The sequence below is a fragment of the Platichthys flesus genome, chromosome 4 (assembly GCF_949316205.1).
Source record: "Platichthys flesus chromosome 4, fPlaFle2.1, whole genome shotgun sequence".
NCBI lineage: Eukaryota > Metazoa > Chordata > Actinopteri > Pleuronectiformes > Pleuronectidae > Platichthys > Platichthys flesus.
Window position 1 is genome coordinate 17,638,594 of NC_084948.1, and position 16,290 is coordinate 17,654,883.

Genomic DNA, 16,290 nt, shown 5'->3' on the forward strand with positions numbered 1-16,290 from the left:
CCAAGTTTGAAACGCATCGCCTCTTTTTATTGTTTCAATGAGACTTTTTATGATCTTATTTTGTGGTTAATCCAGGATCATAAAATATTAAAAATATTTTTAGCCAGCTATTGAAGAAAGACTGTTTGACAGATGTTTTTCTTTATTTAGGAGTCAAGGTTGTTACAAATTAAACTTGTTATTGTCGTGTCTTTGCAGAGTGCTGGTCCACATAGTTTCAAAGTGCCATGAAGAAAACCTGGATCACTATCTGCACTCCTTTATCAAGGTATATCAATTTCAAAAGTGGTGTTCTTGCAGTAATCCTTGCAATTAGTTGTGCATGTGTGTGCATGTGTGTGTGTTCTTGTTATTTTCCATGTAGGAATGGGATCGCTGCAAAGACAATTTGATTTGAGAAAAACTGAAATAAGGCCTTTTAGTGCTTTTGTGTGTGTCTGTATTTGTGTGTATTCTGGCCAGCAGGAGCGTGGTTAGGGGCCACGTGCCCAAATCAGTGTGCAAACACACACACACACACACACACACACACACACACACAAGAGAAGGAAGAAGAGGAGACAAAAGAATAAGAAAGGGGGATTGAGCAGGAGGCAAACTGGGACATTGGGCAGGCTCATCAGGTTCACAAGACATGTTCGTTCAGGGCTGAAGATCTGAACAAGAGTTAGAGAAGAGAGCAGGAGAAAGCACGAGACCTGCTGCGTGTTGGCCGCAGTGAAGGAAAACCACTGCGGCAGAGACAAATGCTGGGAGGTAGTGGGATAATGGAACTAGGGTTACCATGGTAACAGATTGGCAGGATGTGCAGTCGTAGTGCAGTCCAATTTAAACTGCTGAGTGTGTGTGTATGCGCACACTCATTCATCACACATGTTTTACATTTGAGAGGAATATTTCATTCGCCCTGTTTCAGGTCATTGAGTGAGTGCTTTTGTTCATCCACAGTATTTGTGAGTTTCTGGACTAGTACGTGTATACAGAGATGAAGACGACATCGATCAAGAAATAATGAATCAATCAATCAATAAAATAATCAGCAGGTTTGGGAAAACTGGTAGTTTGCTAACAGCCACTATAATTATCAATGAGTCCCAAAATCCAAGAATATACAGTTTACTGTAATAAAATGAGGACAGTTGGGTTTCTCTTTTATTTTTCTTGACCTGACTATGTTATGTGTCCCGAGATATGAATGCATGTTGTGATTTTGCACTAAACAAATAAAAATGATTAGAAATTGAGGTAGAAGAGCGAGTAAAACTTAAAATAAAAACTAGAGATATAAAAATATACTGTACTATTCCACTATATACAGTCTATTTACAGTCCATAAGTACATAATTAAAAGAATGTTAGTTGTATACAAATCATACAGTATATATCCTCATCTGTAACAGAATACTTCTCTCTGTGTGCAGTATGTGTTCAAGTCAGAGGCTTATGGCTTCAGGACCGTCCATGAGGAGCTGGCTAAGGGGATGACCTTTGACCTGAAGAGCAACGAGCAGGCAGCAGTCAGGAATGTCCTTAAGGTTCGTCTTTAACCTTCAATTTTCTCCATCCCCTTTTCTCTCAAATGGATCCCCAGATCTTCCTAAAAAGGGATCTATAAATGTTTATTCTGCTACCGAGAAGAAAAAACAACTCTCCCAAACAAAATATTGTGTTACTCGCCTTGTTTCCACGCTGGAGCAGTGAGATAAATATTGGAACAAAAAATGATCTTGCTTTGATCTCTCCTGGTTTCAGTTCTCCTGGTTCTTCTTTGATCTGATTGTCAAGTCCATGGCCCAACAGTTGGATTCTGACAAGTTAAAGGTAAGGTTCTCAGTTCAGTGTTGTACTTTACTTTTGTGTGAACGGACCAGGGATTTAGTGAATCAATGTCTTCTGCTGCTTCCCTCAGCTTCCCAGACCTCAGCGTTTCCCCTCCACCTACCTGAGCCGCGTGGACACGCTGGTGGAGACGGTGTCCGAACACATCTTCTGGAAAAACAAAGACCTGCCAGAAGAGACACGCAGCGCCAACTTAGCTGTGGCTGCTTTTGTCAAGGTAGGAGGACAAACTATATTTTTGTACCCGATACAAATGTTAACACTAAAGACACAATATATAAAAGTCCTTAGTGAAAATGTGTTGGAATTACTTATTCCCAACAATGTTCAAACCCAGAGAAATACCCAGTTTTATTCTAGGTACTGGATGTTACATTTTGGTTGCTTTTTAATCGCGTCATATCGGCTTTACCCGTCTCTGCTGTAACTTCAGGACCAAACAACGAATGCAAATTTACATATATTTATAGGAAACTTCGACATTGTGGGAGTCAGTGAAGTTTGAGTAAATAGAGTTTTTATGCTTGCGCGGATCAATATAAACTGTCTGACATTCTGAAAATGAAAATTGCTTCCATTTCGAGTTGTCACCTATTGATTTCTCCATCTGTGCTAAATCCTCTCTCACTCTCGTTAACGTGCGTCTCTGTTTGCAGCGATGCTTCACTCTGATGGACCGAGGCTTCACTTTCAAACTGATTAGCAACTACGTGAACATGATCACTGCTACCGACAGCAAGGTAAAACAGAAAATGCACATTTAAACTGTAGTCGGGGTCGAATAAAGTGTGTCACACGAATATTGCAAAAATAAATGATACGCCCTCCTGTGCTTTTCAGGTTTTGTGTGAGCTGAAATTCGAATTCTTGAGAGACGTGTGTAACCACGAACACTACATCCCTCTCAGCCTCCCGCTGCCCTCGGCTCGCATCGCAGGTGAGCGCCGGAGCTGCCTCCTGTCGGGTTGACACCGCTGTTACTGTGACAACTCATACATCAACGCTCTCATTTGTCTATTAACACTCCGTCTCTCCATCTTTCTCCTTCTGTCATTCTCTCCGACTGTGTGTCCATGTCAGACCATGCATCCCCCGAGCCACAAAGCACTCATGGTAAATATGTTCAAACATTCCTCTGTCACATTGTGTGTGTGGGCTGCAGTGTGAACGCCCTCAGCTGCATGAAGATATAGGCATTCATGGAAAAACTGGCTCGTCACATTATTCGCCGACTGTCGCCAGATGTTTGTTTAGAAATGGATTAATGAACTCCCCCGACGGAAAGCAAATATTGGCACGTTAAATCCCAGGCATGGATTTCTCCATTAATCACGCGAATCTTCTTCACTGTGTCTCCTCAGTGTCGGTGCCCGAGTACAACTTGACCGGGGAGTTCTGCAGGAAGCACTTCCTCACCGGCCTGCTGCTGCGGGAACTGGGCCTGGCGCTCCAGGACGAGCAGGACCTCAGACACTTAGCCTTGGCCACCCTGAAGACTCTAATGGCCAAACACTCCCTGGATGCACGCTATGCCACCAAGGTAGACGGGACATGTGTTTATATGGGGGGGACGGGGACGGGGGGGGGGACGGACGGACTAAAAGGCATGAACGTCAAGTCGTGCGCTCGCAGGAATTCTTCCAATGTGACTCATGCAAACACAAACACACACGCGGACATGTGATTGTTCGTAGCAGCTGGGAGCGACCGCGTCTCGTGAATGCTGGGAAGTGTCTGGATCAGATGGAGGCAGTAATCTGTCTTCTGTTAAACGGTACCAAATACTGCCAACCACAACACAACAGTAGCCTTGTAGTCAGGACTTGGGTCTGGTTGAGGCCGGACCAAATGTGAGGAGTGAAACTGAAAGGTCAGACTGGGAAATGAGGATTGATGAAGACCACATGTTTTCTCGGCAGGATATATTCTATATTATGTAACTGCACAGTTTTTTTTCTATCTATGATCTTTATAGATATTTAGATATCTCTTATATATTGTTTGTATATATAAGAGATATATGCAAACAATCAAATAATGCATAAAATAAAGTACTAGTATTCTTCCCACAGATTGTAAGAGCAGTTTAATTTTTTTATATTTTGTGTTGCCAAGTTCAGGCACTTTGAGTTCAGGCAGTTGCGAGGCTGTTTTGTAAATATTCATCCATCTTTAGTGATCAACTTGTTATCTTTATTCAGAATTTAACTAAACTTTTATTTTATGAAACAAAATGCAGAAAAGATGGACATTTTTATTGAAAATGTCTGTCACACATTGTTTAATTTTTTTTATTCATGTACCTGCACATTTGGATTTATCCGTATTTAATTTTTCTTCATATTTCTAACATTTAATATTTAACAATATTAGCCTAGATTAGTTATTTGTTATAATGGTTTGATGAAGTCGTCTTAGGAATATTGCTGATTCAAGAAACATATATCTATCTCTGCCATTATATCGGTATTGGAAATTGCTCCCTGATGTTGGTATCGGCCCCCGAGAATACATTGTGTTCTGGTGTGTGGATGTGGGCTTGGATAACCATCTTGTTTATGAAATTAAAATGATGTGTGAGGGTGTTACAAAAATAATATCACTTACTATAGAGTCTGCTTAAATCTTTATAACTAACTATTATAACATCTGTTTAATCGTCTGTTCTTGCAGGAGAAGCAGGCCAGAATCGCGTCCCTCTACCTGCCGCTGTACGGCCTGATCCTGGACAACATGCCTCGATTCTTCCTCAGGGACCTTTTCCCCATCTACTTCACTTCTAGTGACCAAGTAAGAGGAATGACAGAATATCACATGAACGTTTGTTGTGTGTACCTGTACATATTCCTGCTGTGGTTTAAAGTTTCAAAAACCTTTTTTTTCAACACAATTTTGGCCTCATTCCCACTGTTCATGGTTACCTACTGAAAAGTGCAAATATTTAACTCATGGGGATTCTTCTAGATGTTGCAATGAAATTTAAGAAAAACAAACACAAACTTTAACCGTGTGATTTTTGACCATATACTCAACATTAATTTTAGTTTGTCCTTTTTCATTTGATTTCCACCACAACCTTTGTATGTTTACTTTTACTGTAAAATAACTAAACGCCTAAATCTAAGGGATAATTTCAGTTAAATTAAATTAATAAACTTTTGTTGGTAGCGCCCTTGGATGCTGTATAAAGTTGAATATATTTATTTAAGTCGAAATCCGTCCTCCCTTCTGCCGCACCAGGGCTCTCGAGATGACCTCAGTGTCGGGGGGGTAGTGGCAGGAGGGGCGATTCCAGTCACTCGCCATGGCAACTCTGTGGACGCCTCCTTTTCCAAAGAAGTACTCAACTCCATCACAGGTAATCGTTACGGATGTGTGATACGTGTGATTCTGTAGGGGTGCATCTGCACTGTCTATATAAAAACGTGTGAATGAGGACATGACAATGACGCTGACATCCTTCCCCCCCCCCACCCTCAACCAGCCTTTTCATCCTTGGCAGTTGCCATGGGTAGCCAGGCGGACTCTCGGGGTTCTCTGATCAGTGTGGACTCCAGCGACAGGAACAGTGAGAAGATGGACGGTTGTGAGAAGGTGAGTGAAGGAAAAGAGTAAAGAAAAAGAAAAAAAACACACTCACTCTGACGGAGGAGGAGCAAGCCGATCTGTCAAAAGAACGTATACACACGTTGTATTCTACCTTTTATGTGATTGATATTTACTTATTTTATGTCTTCATTTTTAGTCCAAATGCCTCGAATAAAATATTGGCAGGAAATAAAAAAAAAAAATGTTCAATGGTAGCTGCATCCAGTAACAGCTACAGTAAATCTGAGGTTGCACTTCCCGTCCACAGTTTGCTCGGCCTCAGTCCCTGATTGGCTTCGGCTCTCGCTGTGACAAGCTGGACCAGGCGGAGACGCGGAGTCTGCTCATGTGCTTCTTACACATCATGAAAACCATATCTGAGGGTAAGAGGTTACAAAGGACATAAAAAAAAATTAATCACACTCATAGGTCACAGTTTAGTGTCTACACTTTTGAAAATGTATTTAAAAACGCCTTCTTATGAATTATGATATGATCATACTATTATTACTAGAATATCATATCTTTTATTTTGTTATTATTAAAATTCAAACTATTTGACAGTTTGACCCAGGTCTGTTTCAGTCACATCAGCACCAACTATGTATGAAAATACTAAAATAACACTGCAGTGATGAGCAACCCCCCCCCCCCCCCCCCCCCACACACACACACAAATCTGTGGTCACGATGTTGTTTGTTGCTTGTTTCCAGATGTGCTGGTGTCCTACTGGCACCGAGCCATTCACCAGGAGATCTCAGACTTCTTTAACATCCTGGAGTAAGTGCTCCTCTCTGTTTTCCTCTTTGTCGAGTATAAACACAGCTCCTGTGCGGCTGAAAACACTTAGACGTCAATGGGGGACGAGCAAGTGAGAAGAGAAGAAAAGGGGGATGTAGCCAGAGGGGGAGCAGATGAAAGTAGTGACACAGCAAGAGGGAGAGGGAAGAATAACAGACAGTAATTCCAACGAGAGTTTCCTATCCACCCAACAGTAAATTAACTGCCTCTTTCCTGTTTTCGTCGGCATGTAGAACTGGGACAACTCATTTTGATCACATGCATTCAATTTACCCCGTGTTCTTAACAGAGCATAAAAACAAGACACTTCCACCTAAAACATTTTTTGCATTTCCTTTTCCTCAGGCTGTGTCTTCAGCACTTCAGGTTCCTCGGAAAGCGCCACATAGCGAGGTACGTGCCCGCTCTGTATCACTTGTGTCGAGCAGAAGATGGAGCAGCTCTCATTCACATGCATATGCTTATTAACTCAACATACCATACCACGACCCCGCTCTACACACACACACACACACACACACACACACACACACACACTGATTCATAATTTCATATAATCATGAGCACACATGCAGAACGCATTCGCTCACACTGACACATGTGCAAACACACACAGGGAAATAAATGAACCAGGCACAGTCAGGCAGAAATACTAATATGTGTTCTGTATGCGTGTGCACGCTCAGGGATGAGCTTCAAGGAGGGGAGAGGTAAAGGAGGGAAGAAAAGAGAAGAGAGTGGGGGAGGTGAAACTCCTGGATCTCGGCTGTTGAGAGAGAAGCACTGCTGGATATTGTACTGTAGTGTTTGGCGAGCACAGTATGGGGGTTTCTGTAGTGTGTGTGTGTGTGTGTGTGTGTGTTTGTGCGTGTGCGTGCTCTTACTGGAGCTGAGCCATTGGCACTGCTCGACTCCACCATCTTCTGGTTCCTCCCAGCTAATTCAATTAGTCCTCTTTTTCCTTTCAGCAATGAGATGCTAAGATGTAAGCCAACAAAAGGCTGGGAGGACACACTGCTTTACTGTGCGTGGAGGCATTAACAGAATAAAGATAGCTGCGAGCCTCGCTAGCGCTCTCAGACATAGCTGAGCCTGTCTGGGGCTGCGAGATACTTAACATTCGTCTGTAACACCGGGGCCATGGGGGACTCGCAGTCGTATGCCTATGCATGTCTCAGTGTCTCGCTCTGTTAGCCAGCTTTGAAGCCTGCCTGAGTCAGTATGGGCCCCATTGAAGTTCAGGAGTGTTGAATCAGGCGAGCAGTATGAAGCCAGCCAGTAAGCTCAGGAGACGGTGAGCCAGCCAGCCTATCAGACAACAATCCAGCCATTAAAGCCCCTTTGTGACAAATCTTAAATATGTTTCTGCTTTATTAAATATTCATGACTACCACAACATTAAAAGTTAACGTTTGGATTAGCATCATGGAGATTCACATTAACTTAATATAAAGATGGACGATGTGTCCCCACTTCCTCCTGAAGCCAAAGAATCCCTGATATGACATCTTGCACATTTAGAGATGGAATCTGTGCAGTAACGATCAGGGATGGATCCGATGTGGGGAAGTCCTGCCGATACATATGCTCGACCAATCGTGCGTCAGTCTCAGCTGTCAATCATGATAACAAGGAGTTATACTAAAAACCAAGAGGAAAAAATTAACCCTTGAACAAATATCAATGTGAGAAGAACTATCTGAAATGATAGAAACCATCTTTGAGAAAAATTTATATAACGTGACTTTTTGGCTTGATCTTGTCCCATCCACTAACGTGGAGAAGGTGGGTTTATGAGCTATGTCGCAGCCAGCCACTAGGGGACGTTCTGTACAATCTATGGTATCCCCTTATGTCGAATGAAGAAGAACTGCTGTAAGTCTGCGTAACCACTAGTGATAGGGTGTTTTTTTGATTAAATTTGACCGACTGTATCCTGGCAACATAACAGATCGAGAGTATTTTTGCCTAATGCTGATTGGTGCATGAAAGATGAGAAAAGAAGAAAACCTGAAATCCATTGTCAACTATTGTGATCCATAATTTGGAAGAAACTGGTGTGCTCTAGTTCTGTTGCTCATGGTAACAAGCCGTGTGTGAAAATAGGTTCTCAGGGCCTTTAACACAGAGATAGTCTGACTCCTCTAGTGATGCTGCAGGGAACCTTCTTTTCCTTAATCTAATCCAGTTCAGACTTCAGCAAAAATACACACATTATACATAAACAACACACACAACATGACACACAAATGGCTTTGAATTATACAGTTTTGTCCGTGTTGTCCTTGCCGTTGAAGTCGTCACCTCCGTGCATGCGTCACCTCCTCCCCCCTCCGTGCATGCTGCTGCTGTTAATGGATCGTCGGTGTGACTGCACATTCATTGATGTTTTGTAGCATGAAGTAGTCGCCTGTGTGTGTCAACATGAGTGGTGAATAAACAGGGGATTAATGCTGGCGCTGTACGTTAGTTTTCTTTGCTCCTAACCCCCTGCTACACATCTTCTATGTCGCATGTCGACCTTGTAACCCGCTGCCTCCACGTGCTGCCTAACGATTGGCCGGACTCCCCACCTGCCGCTCGGCTTGACTGAGTTTAATAGGCTCAGAGGCGAGCGTGCTGATTGGCTCGCACGGAATCTTCCAAGACGAAGATGCCGTGTCTTCTTTGCTTTTTGCAGCTCGGCATTCGGGCGTCATAAGAATAGGATATGCCGGAACATCTGTTTGTAGGAATCCATTTGCTAAGCTGGGTTTTCTGCTGCAGCTTACGAGCCATTCAGCTGCTATCTACACATCTATACATCTCAATTCTCACGCTGTCCACTTTTCCATATTAACGCTGACCTCAAGCTTTCCCACCAAAAATCAGTTTACATAGTATTTGACTAATGGCAAACTAAAACCATTGACTCTGCCACACCACTAACCTTTTCCATCTGGCTGACCTCCCTCTCTATATGAGCTGTTTGATAGATTTTTAATGACGCACGCTGCTCTCATCACACCAAGGTCAAATTAGAGACCCTGTATGCTTTCAGCTTTTCATGCTGCAATACAATGTGACCGAGTTCCTAAAGTGTCGGACAAGGTCACGGAAGCTTTTATATTTTGATCCCTAAGATCAATTTTTGTTGACTGCAGGCGAAACAGCAATTCGCATGCCGCATATAACAGTGACGGTGAAGATGGTGAACACTAACGACAATGCTGGTCTTAACTTAACTGACTAATGGTAGCTCTGATGTGATTGGCTCGTGAACAGGAAGCTAGCAGCGGCAGTAAAGCTGGCCCAGTCCACCCAGGCCAATGGCACCCTGAAGGGCTCTAACCACCCCTCCCAGTCCTCTCAACCCTCCAGCCTCTTCCCACAATGGTAATCACCCTCCAACAGGAAAACAAGCAAACACATCCTCTGAAGGGATGAAGATCATTGAGTCTATGGTTTCTGCTCTAAATGCTAGTGATGTCTGGTGATTGGCTCAAAATGTAACGTTTCTTTAACAGCAACAACCTCCACACTATTGAATCATCAACGACCACAGATTGGGATTAATACACTCTCGTCTCGTGTGAATTCATCATGTATGTGTTCCCGTGTTATAGACTGTAACTGTGTTCCCAGCATGACCCTCCTCATACCTGCAGTGTTCTGTCTGGTGTTTATTTGTCTCTGTATTCCCATGTGTTAATAGACTCTCGATTTATCTGCCGATCTCTACAACTGGTTTGGTTATACTGCAGTTTCCATGTTAGGTTTAAAGAGTTAGTTGCACCTTCTCTGCAGTGTAATTAAAACTACTGTTTAAACAAAATCACTTGAATTGAGACTAGCTGCTAATCAGGGCTGTCGTTTCTAGGATGGCATCATCTGGGGCGGAAGGTCATCGGCACGCACGCTCCCAAACCATGCCCATCATCAGGGGCAAGAATGCCCTCACCAACCCCAAGCTGCTGCAGATGATGGACACAGGTAACACGCATGCACACACACACACACACACAAACACACACACACACACACACACACACACAAACACACACACACACACACACAAATGTCCCTCAAGAGCCTTTACGATCTGTGCAGCATACGACTGCCTTGGAATAGCGTCTATAAGATGTTGACCGTGAAATGACTATTGAGTTGAGTTATTCATACCTGAGTCTTTCCAGATGGAAGTATTCAGGACGGGGACACGCTGAGCCCTACGGACGTGGAGGCGAACATGTCCACCGAGGTGTCCCTCACTGTGCTGGACACGCTTGAGCTCTTCGTCCTCCATCACAAGGTCTGTGTTCCTTTCACACTTTACAGCCTCCAACCACATTTCACCACACATTTGTCATTTTCAGTTTTCTTTTAGAGAATCTATTTTAACTGATTGTAATGTGTGCTGTATATGTGCAGCCCTCTAAGATTACTGTATTTTTTTTATTTATATTATTATGTCACATCTGAGCTCTGAACTCTTTGAACTTTAGGGTTTGATTTTTTACAGGACATTTAAATGCCTATTAAAAAACTATGTGTATGTATATTTCTCTGGCTCAATATCCTTTCAAAAATTCCAATAATTAAAGTATGTGTTTGCATTGTAACTATGAGAATGAACAGGGAAAAATTCTGATTTTTATTCCTCATCAAACATCTCATTATTTTATTGTACATGACACCGCAATTATTTTGTGTAAAGATTAAATGTTAAGTTTTGTTCAATTCACAGTGAAGTTAAAATGCATTTTAAAAACCCTGCACATAGTTCATGCACTTTATAGTGAAAACTAGTGACCCTCTACTGCCACCTGCTGGATGAATCATTCTAAATAAATACAAAAGGTTTCCCTCTTGAAGCTGAAATGTGTTTTCTGCTTTTTGTCTTTTTACAATTATCCAAACAGAAGCAGCTGTTGCTGGATGACGGACAGAACGTCCTGATGAAGAAGGTGCTGGACACCTACCTGCTCTACTTTCAAATCAACCAATCCACCGCCACTCTACGGCACATCTTCGCTGCTCTCAGGCTCTTTGTACAAAAGGTCCAGCAAGTTACATTCTACACATTTCACATTTATCACTTTACATGTATAAGATGACAGCCCTTACATCTGCATCTCCTTCTGCAGTTCCCCAGTGCGTTCTTCCAGGGTAAAGCCGACATGTGCGGCTGTCTGTGCCATGAGATCCTCAAGTGCTGTAACCATCGCTCCAGCTCCACCCAGACGGAGGCAGCTGCTCTGCTGTATTTCTTCATGAGGAAAAACTTTGAGTTTACCAAGGGGAAGTCTATAGTGCGCTCACATCTGCAGGTGAGCAGAAGCAAAATGACCTTTCGGGTGTTTGTGATTTGAGAATTCAGTTCCTCACTTTAAACTCCACTTTCCACTTCAGGTGATCAAGGCCGTGAGTCAGTTGATAGCAGACGCCGGGATTGGAGGTTCCAGGTTTCAGCAGTCGCTGGCTATCATCAATAACTTTGCCAATGGAGATGCTCCACTCAAGGTTATAATTACAGATGTATCATCAGTCATCGTGATTCATAGTTTATTGCACGGAGATATTCAATTCTGCTTTCTGCAGAACACGTCATTCCCTGCTGAAGTGAAGGACCTGACCAAGCGGATCAGGACGGTTCTGATGGCCACGGCTCAAATGAAGGAGCACGAGAAGGATCCAGAGATGCTGGTGGATCTCCAGTACAGTTTGGCCAACTCCTACGCCAGCACGCCTGAGCTCCGACGCACCTGGCTGGAGAGCATGGCCAAGATCCACGTGCGCAACGGCGATCTCTCCGAGGTTGTGGATGTTCTCTCTCTCGTCTCTTTAGGCCGCCTTCACTTCAGAAACTTGACGAGCAGCTTAATAGGGTTGAGGCGTTCATTAAGGCTCATGGTTTTGTGTTGGTCTTTCCCTCAGGCTGCCATGTGCTACATCCACATCTCAGCCCTGATCGCTGAATCGCTGAAGAGGAGAGGTGAGTGCACACATTCTGCTGCTTTGACTCTCTGAGCTTTCTGCAGCATGGTTTGTGTAGGTGTGTAAGCACAAACTCCTGCCTACATGCAGGTCTCTGAAACTGCGTGTGCATCTTTTTACACTTTGTATTCTCTAACCAGAAAGTCAGACTAATGTCATCTTTGATCCATCAGCAAACTCATTCTCTCTGCTAACAAGGCATCAGTCCTTCATATCACACGGTGGTTGATGTGTTTGCCTGACAGTGAGCACACTGGTGACTTGAGTGTGTTTTTATATTGTGGAGATTAATAATGAATCCAGGAATCCAACTAGTTGTGTAGATCCTTCTTTTCCTCCAAACACCATCCCAAGCCTGAGATATCGCACATCCATTCATTTTGCTGTGCTGCACGTTTGTCTGTTTGTAAATCTGTTTGTTCTCAGGTGCGCACGTGTCCTCACGCAGGCTACAGCATGTCTCCGTCTTTGGCTGCATGTGTCTGATTTATCTTTTTGCATGCGCTTCACTTGAACCAGTAGTGTGCGAGTACAGACCGTAGCGTGCCAGCAGCTCGGCTGATTCTTGAGCCCTGTCTTTTATTAAAAAAAGGCAAAAAGCAAGTGGACGTAAAACTTTGTAAACCTCCTCCTCCTCCTCCTCCTCCTCCTCCTACTCCTCCTCCTCCTCCTCCTCCCACCAAACAGGCTACTGGAGAGCTGACAAGTCCACGATGTCCAGTGTGTCCTCTGAAGAAAGCCCTCTCTTTAACTGTAGCTCCTTACTAACTACCTCCCGAGATGCAGACAGTGAGTGTGTGCGCCTGGGGGTTGTGGGGTGGAGGGAGGGGTTAGGAGTACAGACCATGATGATGGAGAGACAAGCAACAGGGTTAGAGAGAGTGGGTGTCTACACTGAGGTGATATGGTTTGGATTAAAGGGATTTTCTCACCTTAGAGATGTTTGTTGGTGTCAGGTTTGCACATTATGCTGCCACTGGTTGACCCTCACTGTTTCTCCCTGGATGAGCCGTTCAGTGTCACCGCTGTTTGATATAAAGCACAGTCACATGTGATGTTTTATCATTTGGTTTGAATCTTTTGCAAAAAGTGAAACGCTCGAGTGTAAAACAAATGTTGTATGTGTCTTTACAACAAGCACCAGCAATCCTGTGTGACACATCAGGGGAAGTGCACAGCTACTCATTAACACAGCTCTCTTTTCCCTGTGACTTTTCAACAACCCAGCATCGTTCTCTATGGGCTGGGCAGCGTTTATGTGCATCAGCCCCAATGTCAAGGAGGAGGGCGCCATGAAGGAAGACACTGGCACACAAGACACGCCCTACACTGAGGTCAGTGCTCACTTCTAGTCCTGCGTGAACTTCACAAAGGGCAGGACTTATCTCTAATGTAACATGTTATCATAACCACTGTCGAAGGTTGGAGTTATGCAGTTAACACGTGACAATTATTTGGATTGTGTGCTTTTCTAATGTGCCCTCTGACGTCACTGTCCTGTGCAGGACACGCTGGTGGAGCAGCTGGAGCTGTGTGTGGACTACCTGTGGAAATCTGAGCGATACGAGCTCATCGCTGACATCAACAAACCCGTCATCGCTGTCTTCGAGAAGAGACGGGATTTCAAGGTAACTGTGTGTGTGTGTGTGTGTGTGTGTCTGTGTGTGTGCGTGTGCGTGTGAGCATGTGCAAATGGAGCTGCGTTTAACATTACCTGTGTGTGTGTCAACAGAGGCTGTCAGAGCTGTACTATGACATCCATCGCTCTTACCTGAAGGTGACTGAGGTGGTGAACTCAGAAAAGCGTCTCTTTGGACGCTACTACCGTGTAGCATTCTACGGACAGGTGAGGAACACTTGCTGTAGATTACACACAGTTACATGGACCCTGAGTAGAGTATGACCAATACATCAGGCTCTACCTCTGAGCTCAGGGATACTTTTGAAATATATTGTACAATAACTATAAACATCAAGTCCTTAGATCAAATATAAAATAAAAACTTTTAGCAAATATATATACAACAGGTAAATTGTGTTCAGGTTCATCTTTAGCACTGCAGGGCTTGGTTTTTAAGACTCTGGATCTTTTACATCATTCCCCCCTTTTGTTAATGAGGAGATAATATATCTATGCACGGATTTGACAGCTTTGAAATGAAGCTGATAATGAGAATATGAAATAAAGAAGGAGACAGACACGTCTTGTCAGTGAAACAAGGACATGGGAAGATAAGGAGTGAGTGAGTCATTATTCTTAATTTCTCTGTCTGTTCTGTTTTTTTTTTTTCCTATTTTACTCTATTCTATACCAAGATTGCGGTAAGTTTTCTCTGTCTTTGATTTTCCTCTTGCCTCGGTGCTAACCACTTTTACCTCTCTTCTCCCTCTGCCACCATTAACCCCTGCTGCTTTGACCCCTTGAAGGGCTTGTGTCCAGCTTATTGTGGTCCATTTTACTTTTCAGTAATGTCCAGCGATGAAAGTTGTTCCCTCCCTAAACTTTAAGAAGAGCTGGTGTCAAACAGCCGCAGCGGACAGGAAGACGCTGCTCAATAAACCCCATTCATTCTTTTACATTTGAAAATGACCTCTGAACTCTCCCATCCCGAACTAAACACTGACCCTAACTCAATGGCAAAATGTGTTGTTGTCTGTGCCTCAAGAAACCACTAGAGGGCAACGTTAAGTTGAAAAAGACTGCACAGTTTGTTGAGACAAACATCGAATCTGCACAAACACAAACACACACACCCTCTTATAGATGTAACCACCTTTGCTGATTAGTGTGTGTGTGTGTGATGTGTGTGTGTGTGTGTGCATGTGTATTCTAGGGTTTCTTTGAGGAGGAGGAGAGCAAAGAGTTCATCTACAAAGAGCCGAAGCTGACGGGGCTGTCGGAAATCTCCCAGCGATTACTCAAACTCTACTCCGACAAGTTTGGAGCCGACAACGTCAAGATGATCCAGGACTCCAACAAGGTAAAAGCCCAAATTTGGCTTTTTTATAAAAAGTTTTATGTACTGAATGATTTCCCTGGTTTGCAACTTCACAAAATATTCCCGACATCCTTTAAAAAACAGGTCAATCCCAAAGACTTGGACCCCAAGTTTGCCTACGTGCAGGTGACGTACGTGGTGCCCTTCTTCGATGAGAAGGAGCAGCAGGACAAAAGGACGGACTTCGAGAGGCATCACAACATCAACCGCTTCGTGTTCGAGACGCCGTTCACTCTGTCCGGGAAGAAGCATGGAGACGTGGAGGAGCAGTGCAAGAGACGCACCATACTGACCAGTGAGTAGCACCGCTGTGGCTAGAGAGGTAGAGAGGGTCGTCCGCTCACCAGAATGTCGGTGGTTTGGTCCTTTTGTATGATTGGTGGGTGATAGGATAAAAGTGCTGCAGAGACATTGCTGTGTGTGTGTGAATTGGGGAATGCGACTTGTCCTGTAAAGTGCCTTCAAAGGGCTGATAAGACTAGAAAAAGCTGTATTTAAATCCCATTTTGACATATTTGTTTACTCTCTAAACAAAAAAAACCCCAATAGAGCTTACTGTGCCTGTGTCTTTTTAATTTCCTCTCCCCAGCGAGCTCCAGCTTCCCCTACCTAAAGAAGCGTATCCAGGTGGTGGAGCAGCAGAGCACAGAGATGAACCCCATAGAAGTCGCCATAGATGAGATGTCGCGTAAAGTCTCAGAGCTCAACCAGCTGTGCAACATGGAGGAGGTGGACATGATCCGGCTGCAGCTGAAACTGCAGGGCAGCGTCAGCGTCAAGGTGGGGATCCTTCAGAGACACAGACGTGCATGCTGAAGTGCAGTGGTGTTGTTTCCTCTCTCACCTGATCTCCCGCCTCTCCAGGTCAACGCAGGGCCGATGGCGTACGCCAGGGCGTTTCTAGAGGAGAAGAATGCCAAGAAATACCCGGACAACCAGGTCAAGCTGCTGAAGGAGATTTTCAGGTACTGCTCAATCCACTGGGTCGGGATTTTGTTCTTGGCTTCACGTGGCATTGATAGTTTACACTTGAAGGTTATCATGTTATTTTGCCTAAGTGAAATGGAAAGCCAGTGTTTTGGGGTT

At 43.9% G+C, this 16,290-nt stretch overlaps 1 protein-coding gene across 7 annotated transcripts in view; it reads left to right on the forward strand.

The window, feature by feature from the left end:
* dock10 (dedicator of cytokinesis 10) overlaps positions 1-16,290 on the forward strand; it is a 59,508-nt gene that overhangs the window by 41,568 nt on the left and 1,650 nt on the right. For 3 of the 7 annotated variants that reach the window (XM_062385920.1, XM_062385917.1, XM_062385921.1), the window contains exons 24-53: positions 199-268; positions 1,422-1,535; positions 1,753-1,821; positions 1,910-2,056; positions 2,496-2,579; positions 2,680-2,776; positions 2,920-2,952; positions 3,201-3,379; positions 4,513-4,629; positions 5,080-5,197; positions 5,324-5,433; positions 5,696-5,810; positions 6,142-6,208; positions 6,575-6,622; positions 9,494-9,604; positions 10,089-10,201; positions 10,405-10,520; positions 11,131-11,268; positions 11,356-11,538; positions 11,621-11,731; positions 11,810-12,025; positions 12,146-12,203; positions 12,893-12,994; positions 13,433-13,539; positions 13,711-13,833; positions 13,938-14,051; positions 15,040-15,186; positions 15,289-15,499; positions 15,794-15,984; positions 16,069-16,169. In XM_062385920.1, the coding sequence (XP_062241904.1) occupies positions 199-268; positions 1,422-1,535; positions 1,753-1,821; positions 1,910-2,056; positions 2,496-2,579; positions 2,680-2,776; positions 2,920-2,952; positions 3,201-3,379; positions 4,513-4,629; positions 5,080-5,197; positions 5,324-5,433; positions 5,696-5,810; positions 6,142-6,208; positions 6,575-6,622; positions 9,494-9,604; positions 10,089-10,201; positions 10,405-10,520; positions 11,131-11,268; positions 11,356-11,538; positions 11,621-11,731; positions 11,810-12,025; positions 12,146-12,203; positions 12,893-12,994; positions 13,433-13,539; positions 13,711-13,833; positions 13,938-14,051; positions 15,040-15,186; positions 15,289-15,499; positions 15,794-15,984; positions 16,069-16,169 (3,510 nt within the window). The remainder of the gene's footprint in view (positions 1-198; positions 269-1,421; positions 1,536-1,752; positions 1,822-1,909; positions 2,057-2,495; positions 2,580-2,679; positions 2,777-2,919; positions 2,953-3,200; positions 3,380-4,512; positions 4,630-5,079; positions 5,198-5,323; positions 5,434-5,695; positions 5,811-6,141; positions 6,209-6,574; positions 6,623-9,493; positions 9,605-10,088; positions 10,202-10,404; positions 10,521-11,130; positions 11,269-11,355; positions 11,539-11,620; positions 11,732-11,809; positions 12,026-12,145; positions 12,204-12,892; positions 12,995-13,432; positions 13,540-13,710; positions 13,834-13,937; positions 14,052-15,039; positions 15,187-15,288; positions 15,500-15,793; positions 15,985-16,068; positions 16,170-16,290) is intronic. The other 4 variants (XM_062385918.1, XM_062385922.1, XM_062385923.1 and 1 more) reach the window with 4 other exon arrangements.